This window comes from Hyperoodon ampullatus (genome assembly GCF_949752795.1).
Source record: "Hyperoodon ampullatus genome assembly, chromosome: 12".
NCBI classification, from domain to species: domain Eukaryota; kingdom Metazoa; phylum Chordata; class Mammalia; order Artiodactyla; family Ziphiidae; genus Hyperoodon; species Hyperoodon ampullatus.
The window spans coordinates 1,230,937-1,249,628 of record NC_136925.1 but is presented as its reverse complement, the minus strand read 5'-3'; the positions used below and the strand labels follow the sequence as shown (position 1 = coordinate 1,249,628).

The following is an 18,692-nucleotide window of genomic DNA, read 5'->3' as shown; positions in this document are numbered from 1 at the left end:
ACTGTCTTCTTTGCTGCTATGGATTCATTCATGAAAGAATTATAAGAGAGTTTTCACTCTCCTCGACTTCCCTCATGCATAGAAAGAGCAGAAAGACCCTAGTGAGCATGACTCTGGACCTTCCTTACTCCCCCTTGAGGCTAGCGCTTCCAGAGGCCAGGGGAGTGGGCAGCCCCACAAGCAGAAAGTAGAATTCTTAAGATGCAAGTCAGGGGAGGGGTGGGTTAAGTTCCAAAGTGGTGGCGACTCCTGCTCTTCATAGAGTTCCTGGCTGTACAAGTGTCAGGATCCAGGAGGGCAGATGATTCTAAGGTCAAGGTCCTTAGCGGAGGTCCCAGAGGCAGCAGCACGGGTCTCAGTGACTAGCCTGGCACAGGGGGAGTCAAAACCCCAGGGAAACCATTCTTCTGGATTTGGGCAGAGTGTCTTGCCAGGAATCTTTTTCCTTGATTTTCTTGGACTGATAAAGACTGGTTACTTGTAAGAGAATCAATCGACTGATTACTTTAGGAGAGAGAAAACTTGCCTGAGAAAAACAAGCGGACATTGTAGTTTCAACGTCTATCCCCAAAATGGCAAACAGGAAGCAACGTCTCACACACAAAAGTTCACTATAAACATTCACTATCTGAGAAAACAGTACTTCAAACATCACCATATGAAATTACTAAGAAAAGTCTCACTTTCCAAGTCTGATTCCTAACATTAAGGCTCAACTGCTAAAAAAAGTATATAAATTTTTAAAAGACATATTCACAGAGAGAACTACTATACATTAATACTAGAACCAAATACCACACAGTTAGCTGGAGTCATGGGAGAGAAGTGTTTTGGGATGAATTATGGAACAAAGGGGGTCCGAGTCTAGCAATTAATCTCTGAAGTCTTTCGCCAAAGTTTCCCTTCTCATCCAGGCTGACAGATGCATTTTGGGATTTGATATCCAGAAAATCCTTAGGAGGAATTCTAAGAGTAATTTTTCTTAGAGGAGGCAAAGTAGTTAAGAAGGCAAGGTAGGGGCTGCCCTGGTGGCGCAGTGGTTGAGAATCTGCCTGCTAATGCAGGGGACACGGGTTCGAGCCCTGGTCCGGGAGGATCCCACATGCCGCGGAGCAACTAGGCCCGTGAACCACAACTACTGAGCCCGCGCGTCTGGAGCCTGTGCTCCTCAACAAGAGAGGCCGCGATAGTGAGAGGCCTGCGCACCGCGATGAAGAGTGGCCCCCGCTTGCCACAACTAGAGAAAGCCCTCTCACAGAAACGAAGACCCAACACAGAAAAACTAAATAAATTAATTAATAAACTCCTATCCCCAACATCTTCTAAAAAAAAAAAAAAAAGAAGGCAAGGTCAATTGCCTTCAGTACTCCTTTGATATGCTTCTCTTTTTAGTATGGTAACAGCATGCTGATCTGCAACAACACAATTTAAATGAAAATTTAAGATATATTACACATTTTGCTGCCCTTAAAAACAGCAATGCACCAAGCCTAAAAAGATTTCATCAGGCACAATTTAACCTTTTCCTGATGATCCAAAGTCAATATTATGAATTACCTATTAGTTCTGTGGTCTCAGGCAAGTCACGGGAACCTCTAAGCATAGGTGTCCTCTTTACCATGTGAATGACAGTACTTCTCTCATAGAATGGTGATGGTGGATTAAATGAGATCAACCCTGTAAAGCACTTAGCACGGAGTCCTTTGCATTCTTAAAAGACTCAAAATGGTAGCTACTGCTACTTTTAACATATTTCCCTGCTTTTGGCTGTGATCTAGAAAATTAGGTTGACCTATGAGTGTAACTTCTCAAGAAGTTACTACATAGGATTTAAAACTTTAAAAGATTTATTTGTCTTTTAGGAAAACAAAAGATCTAACTCCCATTTCTTCCAATATGGTAGACTTGATGTCAGAAGAAGCCCTCTCAATATAAAAGACTAAAAATGCTGAATAAATATTTTTTAAATCTTTAAAGCCCACAGCTAAATTGTCAGGAGGATAATTGAACCCTCCGGTGGGAAAAGAATCCTGCACCTCTTGGTAAGCCAGGGCAGAAGAAAGAGTTTCCCAGAGGCCTCTGCCTATCCTTGAAGGTCTAGACGAGAGTGTGAGCTTTAACCTGTGGAATTTTGGGGGTCCGAGGACAAGCCTGGGGCCCTGAAAAATAGAAGGTTGGATCAGAGATCCCGGAGATTCCTGCCCCACCCCACAGTGAACAAACTGGGGAAAAATATCCATGTTCTAGAGGCAGACTGTGGGTGAGGCTACTTGCCTGCCTCGGCCTTGACTCAGAGTCTGGCATGGGGGGTGGGGGAAAGGCACCCCTGAGAAATCCTGGTCACAGGTCCACGCTAGAGCGTTAGAATTCGCCCTGTTTGGGATTAGAATTCACCCTGTTTACGGGGGCCTCCCAAATAATCCTCTCTGCAGGAGCATACTTTCCACCCAGGCCTCAAAGAACTCCCACAGATAAAGTTCCAAGGAGAGCGCGAGCTTGCCTGTACAGTTACCCAGTACGTGAGCAGCTGAGCAGAAACAAGGTGCAGAGCCAGACCCACAAAGCTGTAGGGATTTTAAGTACGGAAGAACAAATAATAAGTATGTTTAAAGAAATAAAAGAAGTACCAAAAGTATGCCTAGGGAACATGAGACTTTCAAAACTTCGGGAAGGTCCGAAAAAGAAACAAACAGCATTTCTGGAAATGCAAAATATAAAAATTGACATCAGAAATTTAACGGATAAGGCAAAACATGAGATGGGACATCGCTGAAGAAAGATTAGTGATTAAGACTAAATAATAGGGCTTCCCTGGTGGCGCAGTGGTTAAGAATCCACCTGCCAATACGGGGACACGGGTTCGAGCCCTGGTCTGGGAAGATCCCACATGCCACGGGGCAACTAAGCCCGTGCACCACAACTACTGAGCCTGTGCTCTAGAGCCCACGAGTCACAACTACTGAGCCCACGTGCCTAGAGCCCGTGCTCCACAACAAGAGAAGCCACCGCAATGAGAAGCCCACGCACCACAACAAAGAGTAGCCCCCGCTCACTGCAACTAGAGAAAGCCCACGCGCAGCAACGAAGACCAACACAGCCAAAATAAATAAATTAATTAATTTTAAAAAACAACTAAATAATAGTTGTAGCAGGCATAAAAGGTATATTCTGAACAACTTTCGCCAAAATTCTGAAAATGTAGATGAAACAGACAAATCTCGAGAATATAAATTACTGAAAGTGATTAAAGAAGAAATAGAAAGCCTGAATCATCCTAAACCTTTACTTCTGCTGAGTCAGCAGTTGAACATTTTTTTCTGACTTGGAGAACACCAGGTCCAGTTTTACAAATGAGTTTTACCAAACAGGTAATTTCAATCTTATTATAAAGTCTTCCAGAAACAGAAAAAGAAGAAACTCTCTCTCCAAGTCGTTTTAAGGGCCTATCAAAACCTTGACACAAAAACCCCCGCAAAGACAGTATAAACGAAGAAAAGCACAAGCTTGTCTCAACTCTGAATATAAATGCAGATCCTAAACAAAAGATGAGGAAACTACAGATCATGACCAAACTGAGAGTAACTCAAGAGTAAGTTTAACGTTTGAAAATTTCAGGTAATTCACCAGATTAACAGAGGAGATGCAGAAAAAAATTGTGGGCAGCCAAAGCCTGGAGTCAAATGTAAAAACAGGAATTAAGCTTTGTAATGTTCTTTGTAGGCTAATTACACCTTCCCTGCATACCTGGTAATTCACAGTAGGTAAAGCAGTGAAAAGAAGCTTATTTCTTTCTTAAGTAGAAACATGCATATGCAAAAACAGCATATAAAGAAAAGCCAGAAAGGGGGAAAAAACATACTTAAAAGAAACTAACACACCACTGTAAGGCAGTTATACTCCAATAAAGATGTAAAAAAAAAAAAAAAGTCCCAAAACAGCCATCATTAAACACATTTCTCTCTTTATTCAAAACAGTTACTGAGCCTCTAACTGTACACTGAGACACTGTACTTGACAAGATGTACAGTAATAAAAGCAAAAAAAGGTACAGCCTTTTTCTTGCATAGCTTATGACTACTAATTGATAAAACAGTACATTTTGGTGGAAAAGTAAATTGATTTGAACTTTCTGGAGAGTGATTTGGCAAAACGTCTCAAAACAAAAAATATTAAAAATATTCATAACCCTTTGACTTCAGAAATGATTAGAGATTCGGCCAAGGCTTATGGACAAGAATTGTTTCTATAGTATAATTAATTTTTTGTACAAAAAGCTGAATTTATTGTTTCTGAAAACTGCTGAGTAACTTTAGTTTGTTTACAGTCTCTAGTATCACAGATTCAAAACATATTTTGAACATGTATTTTGCCTCTCAATACAATTATATGATCTAAAAAGTGATCAGGCAACTTGTAAACAATTTATTACCATTTATAGAATATGTTAAAAAAAATCCTTGCCCAGCAGGATACTAGCTTTATTTTTAAAATTGCTGAATCTTTGCATAAACTTTTTAAAAGGCACACATATTTCATTTTATTCTGTGTTTTAAAAAATGCCATCAATTGTTTCCTTTAAAAATTTTTCATCCATTTAAAAATGTTTTGAAGTTCAACTGTTCAATTTAAGGTAGAATGTAGAAATTTCCTCGTATTTAAATTAAACCTTACCCTTGTCTTGACTGAACCTAAGAACTCTGCTGGAGTCCTTGTTGGCCTCTTGGTCATGCTTTTCCTAAGACGTGGAATCTCGTCTTTACTGGTCATCACCTGCTATGTCTAAATGAGCCCATGGAGAATGTGTCCCATTCAGGTATGCTGTGGCTGAACATGACCCTGCAGACCTATATTGCCCACTGTTATTAATGAGCTGACAATCTGTAATCTGCCTCCTACAACGTTCAAATAGAGACAGCCCCCAGACACGGTCCTCCATTTCAATGCTGGCCTCAAGTAGTCTGGTCTGCCACCAGTATGAACTGGTAAAAATTCTAGTGATACCTGTCCCTCCCCCTGACCCCCAAGCTATGTCTGTGGCACCTGTTAAGGTCAGTTGAAACATATCTGATGAACTTTGGATTGAAGATGTACACATAACAGAGAAAGTCAGCTAATATCCTTGGCTTAGCATTAATGTTATTGACTTGTATGGTCTCCCCGTTCTTGGCTCTGATGACATCTCCTGGCTTGAAGGCTTAGGCTTGAGGTTACATTCACAAAGAGGGCCAGACCTATTACATTAAGTGGCAAGCTGAGCTTGTGGCAGTCACAATGGCTGAACACAGGGCGGCTCCTCCCATGTCAGCCCTCAGGACGTTGATGTTTGCAGACACCTTGATAAGATTACCACCAGGGCCAAAGGACATCCCCTTCCCAAAAATATGAGTGGCACTTTACTTGCATTGAGGCTGCCCCTGTAGTGAATCTGCAAGAAGACCAGATGTTCATTACATCATTTGGCTACACTTTAAAAAGATCCAATTTCTGGGTCTTCAGTCCAAGACGTAGATGTGATCTAGACCTGAGCTTTTACTCTTAGAACTTTAAGATTCTTCTCCATTATTTCTGCAAATATGGTAGGTATCATCTCATAGGCTGGTGTCTCCTACAAATAGGAGGCCAAGTTCTGCCCAGAAGCAAATAGGACTCCTCTCTAACAGGCCTGCGATTCCCCACTTCCACGTAGCTAAGCAAAGACAAGAGTTTTGTCTTTCTGCTTCAGCTCCACACATTCGTATAGACCAAGATATGCCCTTCCCACTGCTGGGCAACCCCATGGATACTCCTCCACAGATGAGATCTCTCTGTCGTGAAGCTGCCTGCACTCTGCTGGAGTAGCAACGCTGGATTTTTTTGCCTTCATTCTGGCTTTCCTGGTCATTTGTTCTGTCTGCCTTTTTACCCAGGATAACAGGATGGTGGAGAAGTCAGGACGCAGGCCATAAAAGGTTTGTGTTTTGCCTGCCTTCGGAGGTGGTTCAGAATGATCAAATTTCTCTTGATATTTCAGAAATCAGTTTATCACGATTATCTCCCGTCCATGTAAACTGTGAAGCAACTTCTTTTCCTTTGGCACAGATTCCTAAAACAAGGCCCTTTGCTATGGCTGTGGTAGGGAGACCCTAGTCCCAAAGATGCTTTATGCCCAGGCCCAGATAGGGACTCTGTTTATCATCTTAAAAACTGGAAACAGCCTCAGACTTCATACAGATAGTCATACAAATGAATATTATGCAGTCATTAAATATTATGTTTGCAAATCACATTAATGGCCAGGGAAACTGTTCCCAAAAATAAAACATTAAGGGAAAAAAGCAAAATCAACACTATTCATGATTGAATATCATACAGGCATCACAAATCATGTTTCAAAGTGATGGAAGACAACAGCATATAATTGTTAAAAGTCACAGACTCTGGAGTGAGATCTGAGTTTGAATCCCGTCTCTATCACTTACGAGCTTTGTGAACTTTTAAAATCTCTCTGTGATTCAGTTTGCTCATGTGACAAAGGTAGACAATGACAGTACTTATATTAGAGACTCTTGAAAAGATTCAGTGAGTTGATATGTATAAAGTGCTTACAAGAGTGATACCACATTGTAAATACTCAATAAATATAAGCTATTCTTTTTTTTTTTTTTTTTTTTTTGCGGTGTGTGGGCTTCTCACTGTTGTGGCCTCTCCCGTTGCGGAGCACAGGCTCCGGATGCGCAGGCTCAGCGGCCATGGCTCACGGGCCCAGCCGCTCCACGGCATGTGGGATCTTCCTGGACCGGGGCACGAACCCGTGTCCTCTGCATCAGCAGGCGGACTCTCAACCACTGCGCCACCAGGGAAGTCCAATATAAGCTATTCTTATTAAATGATATAAGAAACTATTAATGACATAAATGAAGAAAGCAGGATTTAACATTATGTACAGTATGATTCTAGTTTTGTAAAACCAACTGCCTTCTCTTTTCATCACCCCCCCTCCCCCGCAGTTCTCCCCTGCGTGTATGCAGAGAAAACTCCGGAAGGCAAGACACTTAAATGCTAACGCTGAAGGATATGATTCAGAAACTTTTTTTTCCTTTTTAGACTTTTTCATTTAATAATTTCCAACAAGCACTATATATTTCTTTTAAAATTAGAGAGAATATATATATTTTTTAAAGGACTCCCGTTTCTTCTTGCTGGGCCACGGTACGCTGCCTCAGTGCTAGCGTGCTGATTTTTTTTTTTCCCCACAGAGATCCAATTTAGGGACATAACTTTCAGGTTAGTAGGTAAGATTAGAGAAGGATGACTGGAGGAAAACATATCAAAAATACCAGAATGATGTCTAGAGGAGAATATATCAGAAAGGAAAAATTGGCAGGCGCCCACGTCATGGAGGAGAAAAGTAATTTCCATATTTCCATGTAGAGAAATGGGTCAGCTAGTGATGACACTCATGATAAAAGTCAGCACAAGGCTGGGGATAAGGAAAATTAGTTTTTCCCCCATCTAGGTTGATTTGCTTAGGTTTTGTGCTCACAGCCTACCAAAGTCAAGATGTCCCATATATTACATAGGGACAAAAATTTGAATAAGGTTAAGTGACACAGATATGTCTGAAAACAAAGCCTACTTCTTTAGAAAATAAAATATATGATTTGAAGAAGGAATAATACACCGAAGTCACCTTTCTTTTAATTTGAATATATTTGTCTTTATAAATCAATCTACTGTAACAAAAATGTCCCTGGAGTGCTATCATATTTTCTGCCTGCCCAGCATCTTTTGAACACCCTTGAAATGTTTGAGGAATTTCTTTCCTTATGGGCCCTATTTCCCTAGGTCAGAAGCCAGAAAACTTGTTCCCCCAGACTCCTAAGAAGCTTAAAGGAGGAAATCCAGCTTGCTTTACCCAAGCCCTTTCTCAGAATTTTCAGTCCATTTCACTGTGACTTGTAAACCTGAATGTAGAAATGGAGTGGGATCATGTAAGAAGTGAAAAAGAATGCAACATTTGGTCAGATGCTAAACTGGATCCTGGGAGCCACACATACGAATGACTTTCTTTTTTAAGCCAATTGCTATCGACCACAAAAAACCAAAACAAGTCTTCAAATCTCTCATGGACGTCTGAAAACATTATTAATGAGGTTACATGGATCGTAAAAAGCAGAGGAACAGGAAATAATCTGAATTTTAAAAAATACAGTTCAACTACATCCTGATTTCTGTAATCAGCTCTATACTGCAAATTACCACTTCACCACAGTAAATTTGCAAATGTATGGGGAAGCTTAAAAAGATCTTTTAACACCTGTTTTAGGGACACCAACCACCTTATACAATCACCTCGGCACATTTAGAAAACAAGATTCATTGACCAAGTCTGCTTAAATTTTAAAACATGAACGCATTCAGTGATAATTTTATTTTGCAGAGCAGAAAGAAGCACAAGGGAGCTTCTAAATGTTGGCTCTCATTATACTTCCAATTATTTCAATTATTTCAGATCATGCATAAAGCAATTTCCCCTCTGACAGAATACTGGATAAAGATATCCAAAGGAATCCAAATAGCAGCAGTCTTTGTACATATGGTAAATTATCTTCTTGGGGGGAAAAAGCTGTAAGTTAGGTGATGTAATATGAATTTGATTTTCTTGTGGAAACACTATTATAACAAAGGCTTGAGTAACTAAATCTATTCCAACTTTAAATATATGACTACAAACACTGTATTTAATCAACTCTTCTGTAATATTTCAAACATGATTCTAAAAAACCAATATGGCAACCAAAATAATAAGACCATGCCAAGTATGATTCCTGATTGAGTTCATGATAAAAATCAGAGGTTAAAGAAATAAATCTTTCTTTGGGTAAAGGTAAGATATCCATTTAGCCCACAAGCCAATGAACGCTTTCTTAACAACTTTCTTACTTCTTAAGCATGGCTTTTCAATAGCCATGTTTGTCCTGCATACCCTGGGCCCTAATTCTATGCAATGTAATAAACACTGACCTACTAGAATTGTCTGTTGCATCATGAAACTAAGATTTTTAGGGGGAAAGGGTCACTTCAATGCTTTTAGAGAAAATGTCATTTTTGCTAAGCTTCTTTTATAATTAAAGGACTAGATAAGGGCTTTCTATAAATAAAAAACAGAAGATTGCTGATTTTCTTAAGAGTCCAGTTCCTCAACACCACCATCTATACTTTGAACCTTAATGTTAAGTCATGGATGTCTTTAAGATGAAGATAACCAACATTTACTTCTTCAGTACTTTCTATCCATCCTTCCAACCCTCAAAGTGGGCATTTATACCATCAACACGCTTAAAAGCTTTTAAATAAATGATGCCCACACTCAAAAAACAATTAATTATTGTGTATATATCAAAACTTTCCACCTCAACCTGAAGTCTTATATGTTATGTTACATATTATAGTAATAAAGTAAACTATAATCAGTGTGATAATTTCTTTTATATTTTATTTTTTTATGGAAGTACAGTTAATTCACAATGTTGTGTTAGTTTCTGGTGCACAGCAAAGTGACTCAGCTTTACATACATATATGTATATATATATTTTTTCATATTCTTTTCCATTATAGTTTATTACATGATATTGAATACAGTTCCCTGTGCTCTACAGTAGGACCTTGTTGTTTATCTATTTTATATATAATAGTTTGTATCTGCTAATTCCATACTCCTAATTTATCCCTCCTTCTCCCCATTCCTTCCCTTTTGGTACCCATAAGTTTGTTTTCTATGTCTGTGAGTCTGTTTCTGTTTTGTAAATAAGTTCATTTGTATCATATTTTAGATTCCACATATAAGTGATATCATATGATATTTGTCTTTCTCTGACTTACTTCACTTAGTATGATAATCTCTAGGTCCATCCATGTTGCTGCAAATGGCATTATTTCATTCTTTTTAATGGCTCAGTGATATTCCATTGTATGTATGTACCACATATTCATTATCCATTCATCTGTCGATGGACATTTAGGTTGCTTCCATATCTTGGCTATTGTAAATAGTGCTGCTATGAACATTGGGGTGCATGTATATTTTCGAATTATGGTTTTGTCCAGATATATCACCTGGAGTGGGGTTGCTGGATCATACAGTGGTTCTACTTTTAGTCTTTTAAGGAATCTCCATACTGTTCTCCATAGTGGCTACACCAATTTACATTCCCACCAACAGTGTATGAGGGTTTGCTTTTCTCCACACCTTCTCCAGCATTTGTTATTTGTAGACTACTTAATGATGGTCATTCTGCCCGGTATGAGGTGATACCTCATAGTAGTTTTGGTTTGCATTTCTCTAATAATTAGCGATGTTGAGCATCTTTTCATATGCTTATTGGCCGTATGTCTTCTTTGGAGACATGTCTATTTAGATCTTCTGCCCATTTTTTGACTGGGTTGCTTGTTTTTTTGTTATTGAGTTGTATGAGCTGTTTGTGTATTTTGCAAACTAAGCCCTTGTCGGTATGTGAGGACTTCTTAAATTTTATCCCTGCTACCTCCTGGCCCAAACCCTCAGATGCAGTCTGGCTTCCCTCTAACACCTCTCTTCCCTACATGGTACCAGGATGTTCCCTTTCTTAGGGCTCAAAAGACAAGCCTTAGACTAGCCTTCCACTTTGCATAGAATACCTTTTTTTCATTTTTTGGTATGCCACTCATTATTTTCAAACTTTTTTTATCTTCAAATAATTTTAGACTCAGAGAAAAGTTGCAAAAAAAAGTACAGGGTGTTCCCATATGCCCCTAACCAGCTTCCCCTAATATTAACATCTTCCATAACCACAGGACAACTACCCAAACCAGGAAATTAATATGTGTACAATATTTACTAAGTAAACTACAGACCTTATTCAACTTCATCAGTTTTCATTTGTTGCATTTAGATCCCTAATCCATTCGGAGTTTATTCTTAAGTGTGGTGTGAGATATAGATCAAATTTACCTTTTTCCAAATAGCAACCCCGTTGTTCACAACAGCATTATTCATAATAGCCAAAAAATAGAAGCAACCAAAACATCCATAAACTGATGAATGGATGAATTATAATGTGATATATCCATACAATGGAGTATTACTCAGCAATAAAAAGGAAGGAAGCATTGATACATGCTACAACATGAATGAAGCTTCAAAACATTATGTTAGGGCATCCCTGGTGGCACAGTGGTTGAGAGTCCGCCTGCTGATGCAGGGGACACGGGTTCGTGCCCTGGTCTGGGAAGATCCCACATGCCACGGAGCGGCTGGGCCCGTGAGCCGTGGCCCCTGAGCCTGCATGTCCGGAGCCTGTGCTCCGCAACGGGAGAGGCCACAACAATGAGAGGCCTGCGTACCGCAAAAAAAAAAAAAAAAAAATGTCCTGAGCATGGTGACTACAGTTCATAATACTGTATTATATACCTGAAAATTGCTAAGAGAGTGGATCTTAAAAGTCTTTGTCACGAGAAAAAAAATTTGTAACTGTGTCTGGTGATAGATGTTAACTAGACTTATTGTGGTGATCATTTCGCAATGCATACAAATATTGAATCACTACACCGTACGTCTGAAACTAACATAACATTATATTCAATTATACGTCAATTTAAAAAACTTGATGCCTTGGAAATGAAAAAAATATCCATTGAACTAAAACTCAACAGTTGGGATAAACACCAGAATGAGTGAACTGGACAATCTAGCAGTGAGCAATTTATCCCAAATGTGCACATGCGCACATACACACACAAAAGAACATTTAAGAGATAAGCAGAATAGACTGAAAGACTCCAATATAAGTCTAATAGGAGGTCAAAAGAGGAAATGGTGGGGGGGAGATAATGGAGATTTCATATATAATAGCTAGTGATTTTCCAGAACTAAGTTAAAGACAGGAGTCCTCAGGTGGAGTAGTCTCAGAATACTAAGTAGAACACATTTTTAAAAATCCACACCAAGGCATCACTGTAAAGCTAGAGTACATCAGGCATAAAGATAGACTCTTACAGACCAGTAGAAGAGATGGATTCCATCTGCAGAGCAGCAGCAGATAATGTTATAATAGCTGTCTTATCAACAGAACAAGAGGGCAGAAGGCAATGAGTGATAGATCTTCAAACTGAAAAGGGGTACAGAATTCTATACCTAGCTGAGCCATCATTCAAGAACAAAATGAAGACATTTCAGACAGACAGTCTGTGAAAGGAATACTAAAGGATACGGAATGTCGGGAAAGAAGAAAAAAAGTATGACACTGATATGTATATATGCAATGAATATTAAAATATTTAAAATCAATCACTAATTTATTTGTTTTTAAGTGAAACAAAGACAGTAGACCATAACAATGTGGCCGATGTGGGGTACAGGGAAGGAATGTGCTTAACAGGTAGTTAAAATACGGTAAGGTACTTGCCTGTTTGAAAAAGGTAAAGATATTGAACAATTTTGTTTTTACTACAACGCTTTATATATTTAAACATTCTAAGAGCAACCACTAAAAGAAGAAACCTGCAAGCTATTGCAAGAAACTTGCAAGCTATTCCAAGCCAGCAGAGGAAATTTTTTAGAAAGGGATGAAAAACCTATCAAGACAACAAGGAATAAGAAATAAGGAAAAAAGAATAAAAGATCAAGTGTGACAATGGAAAAAAACACACGCGTACACCCAACTGTATTATTAATCACAATAAAGTAAGTAGATTTAACTCCCCTATTTAAAATAAAACTACCAAGAGCCACGTCTTCTGTTTGCAGTGCTCTGATTTCTGTTAAAATTATTAGTGTATTTGGGGGACTTAGTGCTGAAAAGCAGCTGATGGTTCAAATGGACAATATATGAAATGTTTATGGCCTTTACAAATGGGTTTCAAGCTGAAGGTAAATGAGAAGGAAACAATAAGACCAACAGAAACAGACTCAGAAACATTGGGACTAGGGACAAAATGTACTTGCTTATAAAGAACATCAATCAGCTCTAAAGAGACAAGAAAAGGCACCAGTACTTAAACATTACTTGGCTAATTGTTGACTTCATTTTAGTCTGTTCTGTTATTACAGCTTCGAAAACATACCAGACATCCTCTTGTATGCTACAGATTTATCAAACCACCTTAAGTTATTGCAAGCTAACTGCTGATGCTCGCTGCCTGAAGCCCAGGCTGAGCTACAGAAACACTCTCCCTGCTGTCTCAACGTCATCGCTACTCTGGGACCTTCATTCCCAACTTGTAGCCTAGAAGGAAGCAACGTGCTGATCTCTAAGGGGAATGCCAGCCTTAGGCTGCATGCTAGCCTTTCCTCTTTAGACTAACTTAATCCACAAGCTCTCACACTTCTGTGAATCCTTCAACTCCTGACACTAGCATCAGTGGATTCCTGAGCCGGAGGGATGAGAAACCTGGGGTCTAGGCAGGCAAGTGACTTGCGCCCAGATGTACCTGTTGCAGGTACAGCAGCCAAGACCAGAACCCAGATCCGTCTCCCACCTCCACGCCAGGGCTTTTCCACACTACGTCGTATGTCAGGTCTACGAGAGTGAGGACCGAAAAGATACTAAAGTAACTCCATTCTTGTTCCTCACAGCTGCCCTGGCCTGGTCCTCCACACCTCTGTTCTAAATCTTCTCTCTGCTGAGCACTCCGTGGTTCCTGGGTGGGCTCACGAGACGTTCTCAGCAGAGGCTCAGGACGGTGTCCCTTCCAATCCGCCATTCCCTTGAAGGCTGGCATCCCTCCCAGGCTGCCCTTTACCCTTCGAGCCAGAAAAATCTCCTTCCAACACACCGGAAGAAGCCAGTGCAGTCATTTCAATCTTGATGCAACTTTGTTTCTAAAAGCAGACATGTAGCTTTAGTTGCCTCTTCAAGGAAGCAAGACCAGGAAGCCACTTGGCTAAACACAGCCGTGCTCAGTGTGGGAAAGAATCAAGTCCCTTTGTTAATAGCTCTGGGCCAGGGGAGAGGCTCACATTTTAGAAACCTTTCTTGGAGGAACCACACTTCCAAGTAAAATACATGCAAATGCAAAACCACTGGAAAATTGCTAAGCCACAAATGTTTCAACGTGGACCAGGATCAGAGTCAGAAACAGAAGTTGAAACCGAAAGCAGAAGAAGCCTGAGGGAGGGTAGAGAAGAAGAGAGAGGCAGGGAAATCAAAGGCTGTGCAGAGAACATTCCAGGTTTCTCCTCTCGCTTTTCTCCGGCACACAGCCTACCTGACAGTGTTTTCCCCTCACCTGCCTCCACAGGAAAGAGTGAGCCGGGTCTCTCAGGCGGGAAGAGCCGAGGGCCAGACAGCACCCTAACCCCATCATTCCTGACCTTTCTTTGTGGCTGGTAGGAAGATCCTGTGACAGAGACCCCATTCTCTTGGAGAGCAAAACAAAAACAAAAACGAAAACCCTACATTATGTGGCTTTCTCTATGCCTCCCTTCAGTTCAACACTTTCAAGATGTTCAAAAGAAATAAGGACTTAGTCCCCTTAAGGAATAGCGTTCTATTATTCAGTCTGGGTGAATACATTCGGAACAGCAGGGAACAAACAAAATGACTCTGTGTGCATCTACTTTCAAAGGAACTTTAGATTTTAACCCAACCCCCTCATTGCACAGACAAAGAAACTGGGACCCACAGAGGTTACCTGGCTAGGCGGGGTCACAAAACCCAGACGGTGGCAGATCTGAGACTAGAGCTTGAGTGTCCTACATCAGGGTGAGTGACTGTCCTAGGACACCAGCCTTGCTAAGAGAAGGAGAGGTTACAAGGGCTGCACGGCCCTGAGGGAGAGAGGATGCTAAGTTCATGCTGAATGGCACAAAGGTGAGTTACAGAGATAAATGACCCCCGGATTCTACCAAGCATCTGAGTGCGAAAGGGAAAAATCGTGGTAGAAGAAAAGAAAAAAACAAAAAAACAGCAAAAGAAAAAATACAAACCGCGGGCTTCCCTGGTGGCGCAGTGGTTGGGAGTCCGCCTGCTGATGCAGGGGACGCGGGTTCGTGCCCTGGTCCGGGAAGATCCCGCATGCCGCGGAGCGGCTGGGCCTGTGAGCCATGGCCGCTGAGCCTGCGCGTCCGGAGCCTGTGCTCCGCAACGGGAGAGGCCACAACAGTGAGAGGCCCGCGTACCGCAAAAAACAGAAAAAAAACCCCCAAAAACAAACTGCATGACAACAATTCAGTTTACTTCATTTGTTAGGGACTGTGTAATGTGCAGATGAATAAGAAAATGTGAAGAAAAGAGGAAAATAAGCTACTTGAGCTAATGACTAGGTGTTCATCATAACTGAAAGATTTTCTTCCTTTACATTTCTCACTTCGGTGGGAATTTATTCCATTTTCATTGAAGTGTTTCTTACCTTGGTTCTCAAAAACCTTTTTCAGAAATGCTTTGTGTGTGTTTTTTTTTTGCTTTCCAAAAATTAATTTACTTTTTTAGGGGTGTTTGTTATAATGCAGATAGATCCCTGGGCTCTCCTCCGGAGTTACTGAAGCAGAATCTCTCGGGCTCTCACTCAGAACTCTGAATTTTGAGCAAGTTTCCTATGGACGCTGACACGCAAGAACCAGAACCATCCATCATCCTGGCACTGCAGAATCAGCCAAACCATCTGTCCTCCAGGCCTCCCCTCATCCACTTCAGAGTCACTGCGTCTGAGGCACAGAGACAGTGAGTGCCCTCCAAACACAGAGGCTCCCCAGGCCCTGCCAGGCCTGCTCTCGCCGCCAGGCTGTGAAGGACTGAACCTGTTTGATTTGAAGACTCTATACTTTTAGGCTCAAAGTGCAAATAAGTATTGCTTTGCTAATGAAAAACATACCAGATTTTTCTGTCATGAGGATGTATTTTCCCTTCAAGGTCAGGGGAAAAAAGTTACCTTATTAAAAACAAGCAAACAAAACAAGAGACAGAATGATTGACTTTCTGGGCTATGCCTCGTTCCTACTTCTCTTAATAAGGCCGAAGACAGGGTGCCCCAGCCCTACCAGGCTCCCCACCAAGTGGTAGCCCCTCAGAGTAAAGGCCATGGAAGGCCTGGGAACTGTCCCGCTTTGCCTACAAGCCCAACTCCTCGGAAGGGATAGACATTTCTGAGGAGCAGCGCATGTGGCGGGGAATCTGGGACAGGGGGGCAGCCTCCTGAAAGAAGCAGTGTAGCAGCGAGAACACTCCTGGGCTCGCCGACCCTCTGGGAAACCTCCAGGCTCTTTCCTGGCCTCTCCGTGTATTCTCTAGAATGTGGCCAAACAGCAGAGTCCAACACGAGAAGAGACAGAGGATGGAGAATTCAGACTAGAGACCTGTATGAATCCAAGGATACCTGCTTATTTCCCCGAACCGCAGAACGCCCCACGGGGCAGAAAGGAAGCTTAGGGCAACATCCTTTTCACACCCAAATTGCTGAGGCAGTTTTCAGAAATCTGTTTTAAGGAGAGAGACTGGAAATAGCCAGAGCAGTAATCACTACCTTTGAGACTGGATTCCCTAAATATAACGAGTGGCACTCAGTTTTACCTCTTCTTTTCCAATTTGTATTCCTTTTATTGCTTTTTCTTCTCTGATTGCTGTAGTTAGGACTTCCAAAACTATGTTGAAATAGAGTGGCCAGAGTGGACATCCTTGTCTTGTTCCTGATCTTAGTGGAAATGCTTTCAGTTTTTCACCATTGAGAATGATGTTTGCTGTGGGTTTGTCATATATGGCCTTAATTATGTTGAGGTAGGTTCCCTCTATGCCCATTTTCTGGAGAGTTTTTATCATAAATTGGTGTTGAATTTTGTCAACAGCTTTTTCTGCATCTATTGAGATGATCATATGGTTTTTATTCTTCAATTTGTTAATATGGTATATCACATTGATTTGCGTATATTGAAGAATCCTTGCATCCCTGGGATAAATCCCACTTGATCATGGTGTATGATCCTTTTAATGTGCTTTTGGATTCTGTTTGCTAGTATTTTGCACAAAAACAGAAATATAGACCAATGGCACAGGATAGAAAGCCCAGAGATAAACTCATGCACATATGGGCACCTAATTTACAACAAAGGAGGCAAGAACATACAATGGAGAAAAGACAGCCTCTTCAATAAGTGGTGCTGGAAAAACTGGACAGTTACCTGTAAAAGAATGAAATTAGAACACTCCTTAACACCATACACAAAAATAAACTCAAAATGGATTAAAGACTTAAATGTAAGACCAGACACCTTAAAACTCTTAGAGGAAAACACAGGAAAAACACTCTGACATAAACCACAGTAAGCCCTTTTTTGATCCACCTCCTACAGTAACAGAAATAAAAACAAAAATAAACAAATGGGACTTAATTAAACTTAAAAGTTTTTGCACAGCAAAGGAAACCATAAACAAGACAAAAAGACAGCCCTCAGAATGGGAGAAAATATTTGCAAATGAAACAACAGACAAAGGATTAATCTCCAAAATATACAAACAGCTCATGGAGCTCAATATCAAAAAGACGAACAATCCAGTTAAAAAATGGGCGGAAGGGCTTCCCTGGTGGCGCAGTGGTTGAGAGTCTGCCTGCCGATGCAGGTGACACGGGTTCGTGCCCCGGTCCAGGAAGATCCCACATGCCGCAGAGCGGCTGGGCCCGTGAGCCATGGCCGCTGAGCCTGCGGGTCCGGAGCCTGTGCTCCGCAACGGGAGAGGCCACAGCAGTGAGAGGCCCGCATACCGCAAAAAATAAAAAAATAGAAAAATAAATGGGTGGAAGACCTAACTCGACATTTCACCAAGGAAGACATACAGATGGCCAAGAGGCACATGAAAAGATGCTCAACATCACTAATTATTAGAGAAATGCAAATCAAAACTACAATTGGATATCACTTCACACCAGTCAGAATGGCCTTCATCAAAAAATCTACAAACAATAAATGCTGGAGAGGGTGTGGAGAAAAGGGAACCCTCCTGCACTGTTGGTGGGAATGTAAATTGATACAGACACTATGGAGAACAGTATGGATGTTCCTTAAAAAACTAAAAATAGAACTACCATATGATCCAGCAATCCCACTACTGGGCATATACCCTGAGAAAACCATAATTCAAAAAGAGACATGCACCACAATGTTCACTGCAGCACTATTTACAATAGGACCTAGAGTCTGTCATACAGAGTGAAGTAAGTCAGAAAGAAAAACAAATACCGTATGCTAGCACATGTATATGGAATCCAAAAAAAAAAAAAAAATGGTACTGATGAACCTAGTTGCAGGGCAGGAATAAAGAGACAGACATAGAAAATGGACTTGAGGACATGGGGTGGGAGGGTGAAGCTGGGGCGGAGTGAGAGTAGCATCGACATATATACACTACCGAGTGTAAAATAGTTGGCTGGTGGGAAGCAGCTGCATAGCACAGGGAGATCAGCTCTGTGCTTTGTGACCACCTAGAGGGGTGGGATAGGGAGGGTGGGAGGGAGGCTCAAGAGGGAGGGGATATGGGGACATGTGTGTGCATATGGCTGATTCGCTCTGTTGTGCAACAGTATTGTGAAGCGATTATACTCCAATAAAGATCTATTAAAAAAAAATCAAACTACACACAAGTAACATAACTGAGAATTTCCTGCTCTGGAAAAGTATACGCGACCCTTAGTCAAGGCGCTTCATCAGCTTCACCTTCCCCCATGGAACAGTCTATGACTTCAAATC

General features: G+C 41.0%; 1 protein-coding gene across 3 annotated transcripts in view; it reads right to left on the bottom strand.

Annotated features, from left to right (window-relative positions):
- Positions 1 to 18,692, bottom strand: part of UBE3D (ubiquitin protein ligase E3D) — a gene marked incomplete at both ends in the record, with an annotated part of 157,610 nt that overhangs the window by 32,438 nt on the left and 106,480 nt on the right. The window contains one exon of one of the 3 annotated variants that reach the window (XM_079716120.1): positions 7,265 to 7,291. The exons of the other annotated variants lie outside the window; for them this stretch is intronic. Within the exon in view, the coding sequence (XP_079572246.1) occupies positions 7,265 to 7,291 (27 nt within the window). Of the gene's footprint in view, positions 1 to 7,264; positions 7,292 to 18,692 lie in introns of those variants that run through there. 3 annotated transcript variants of the gene reach the window in all.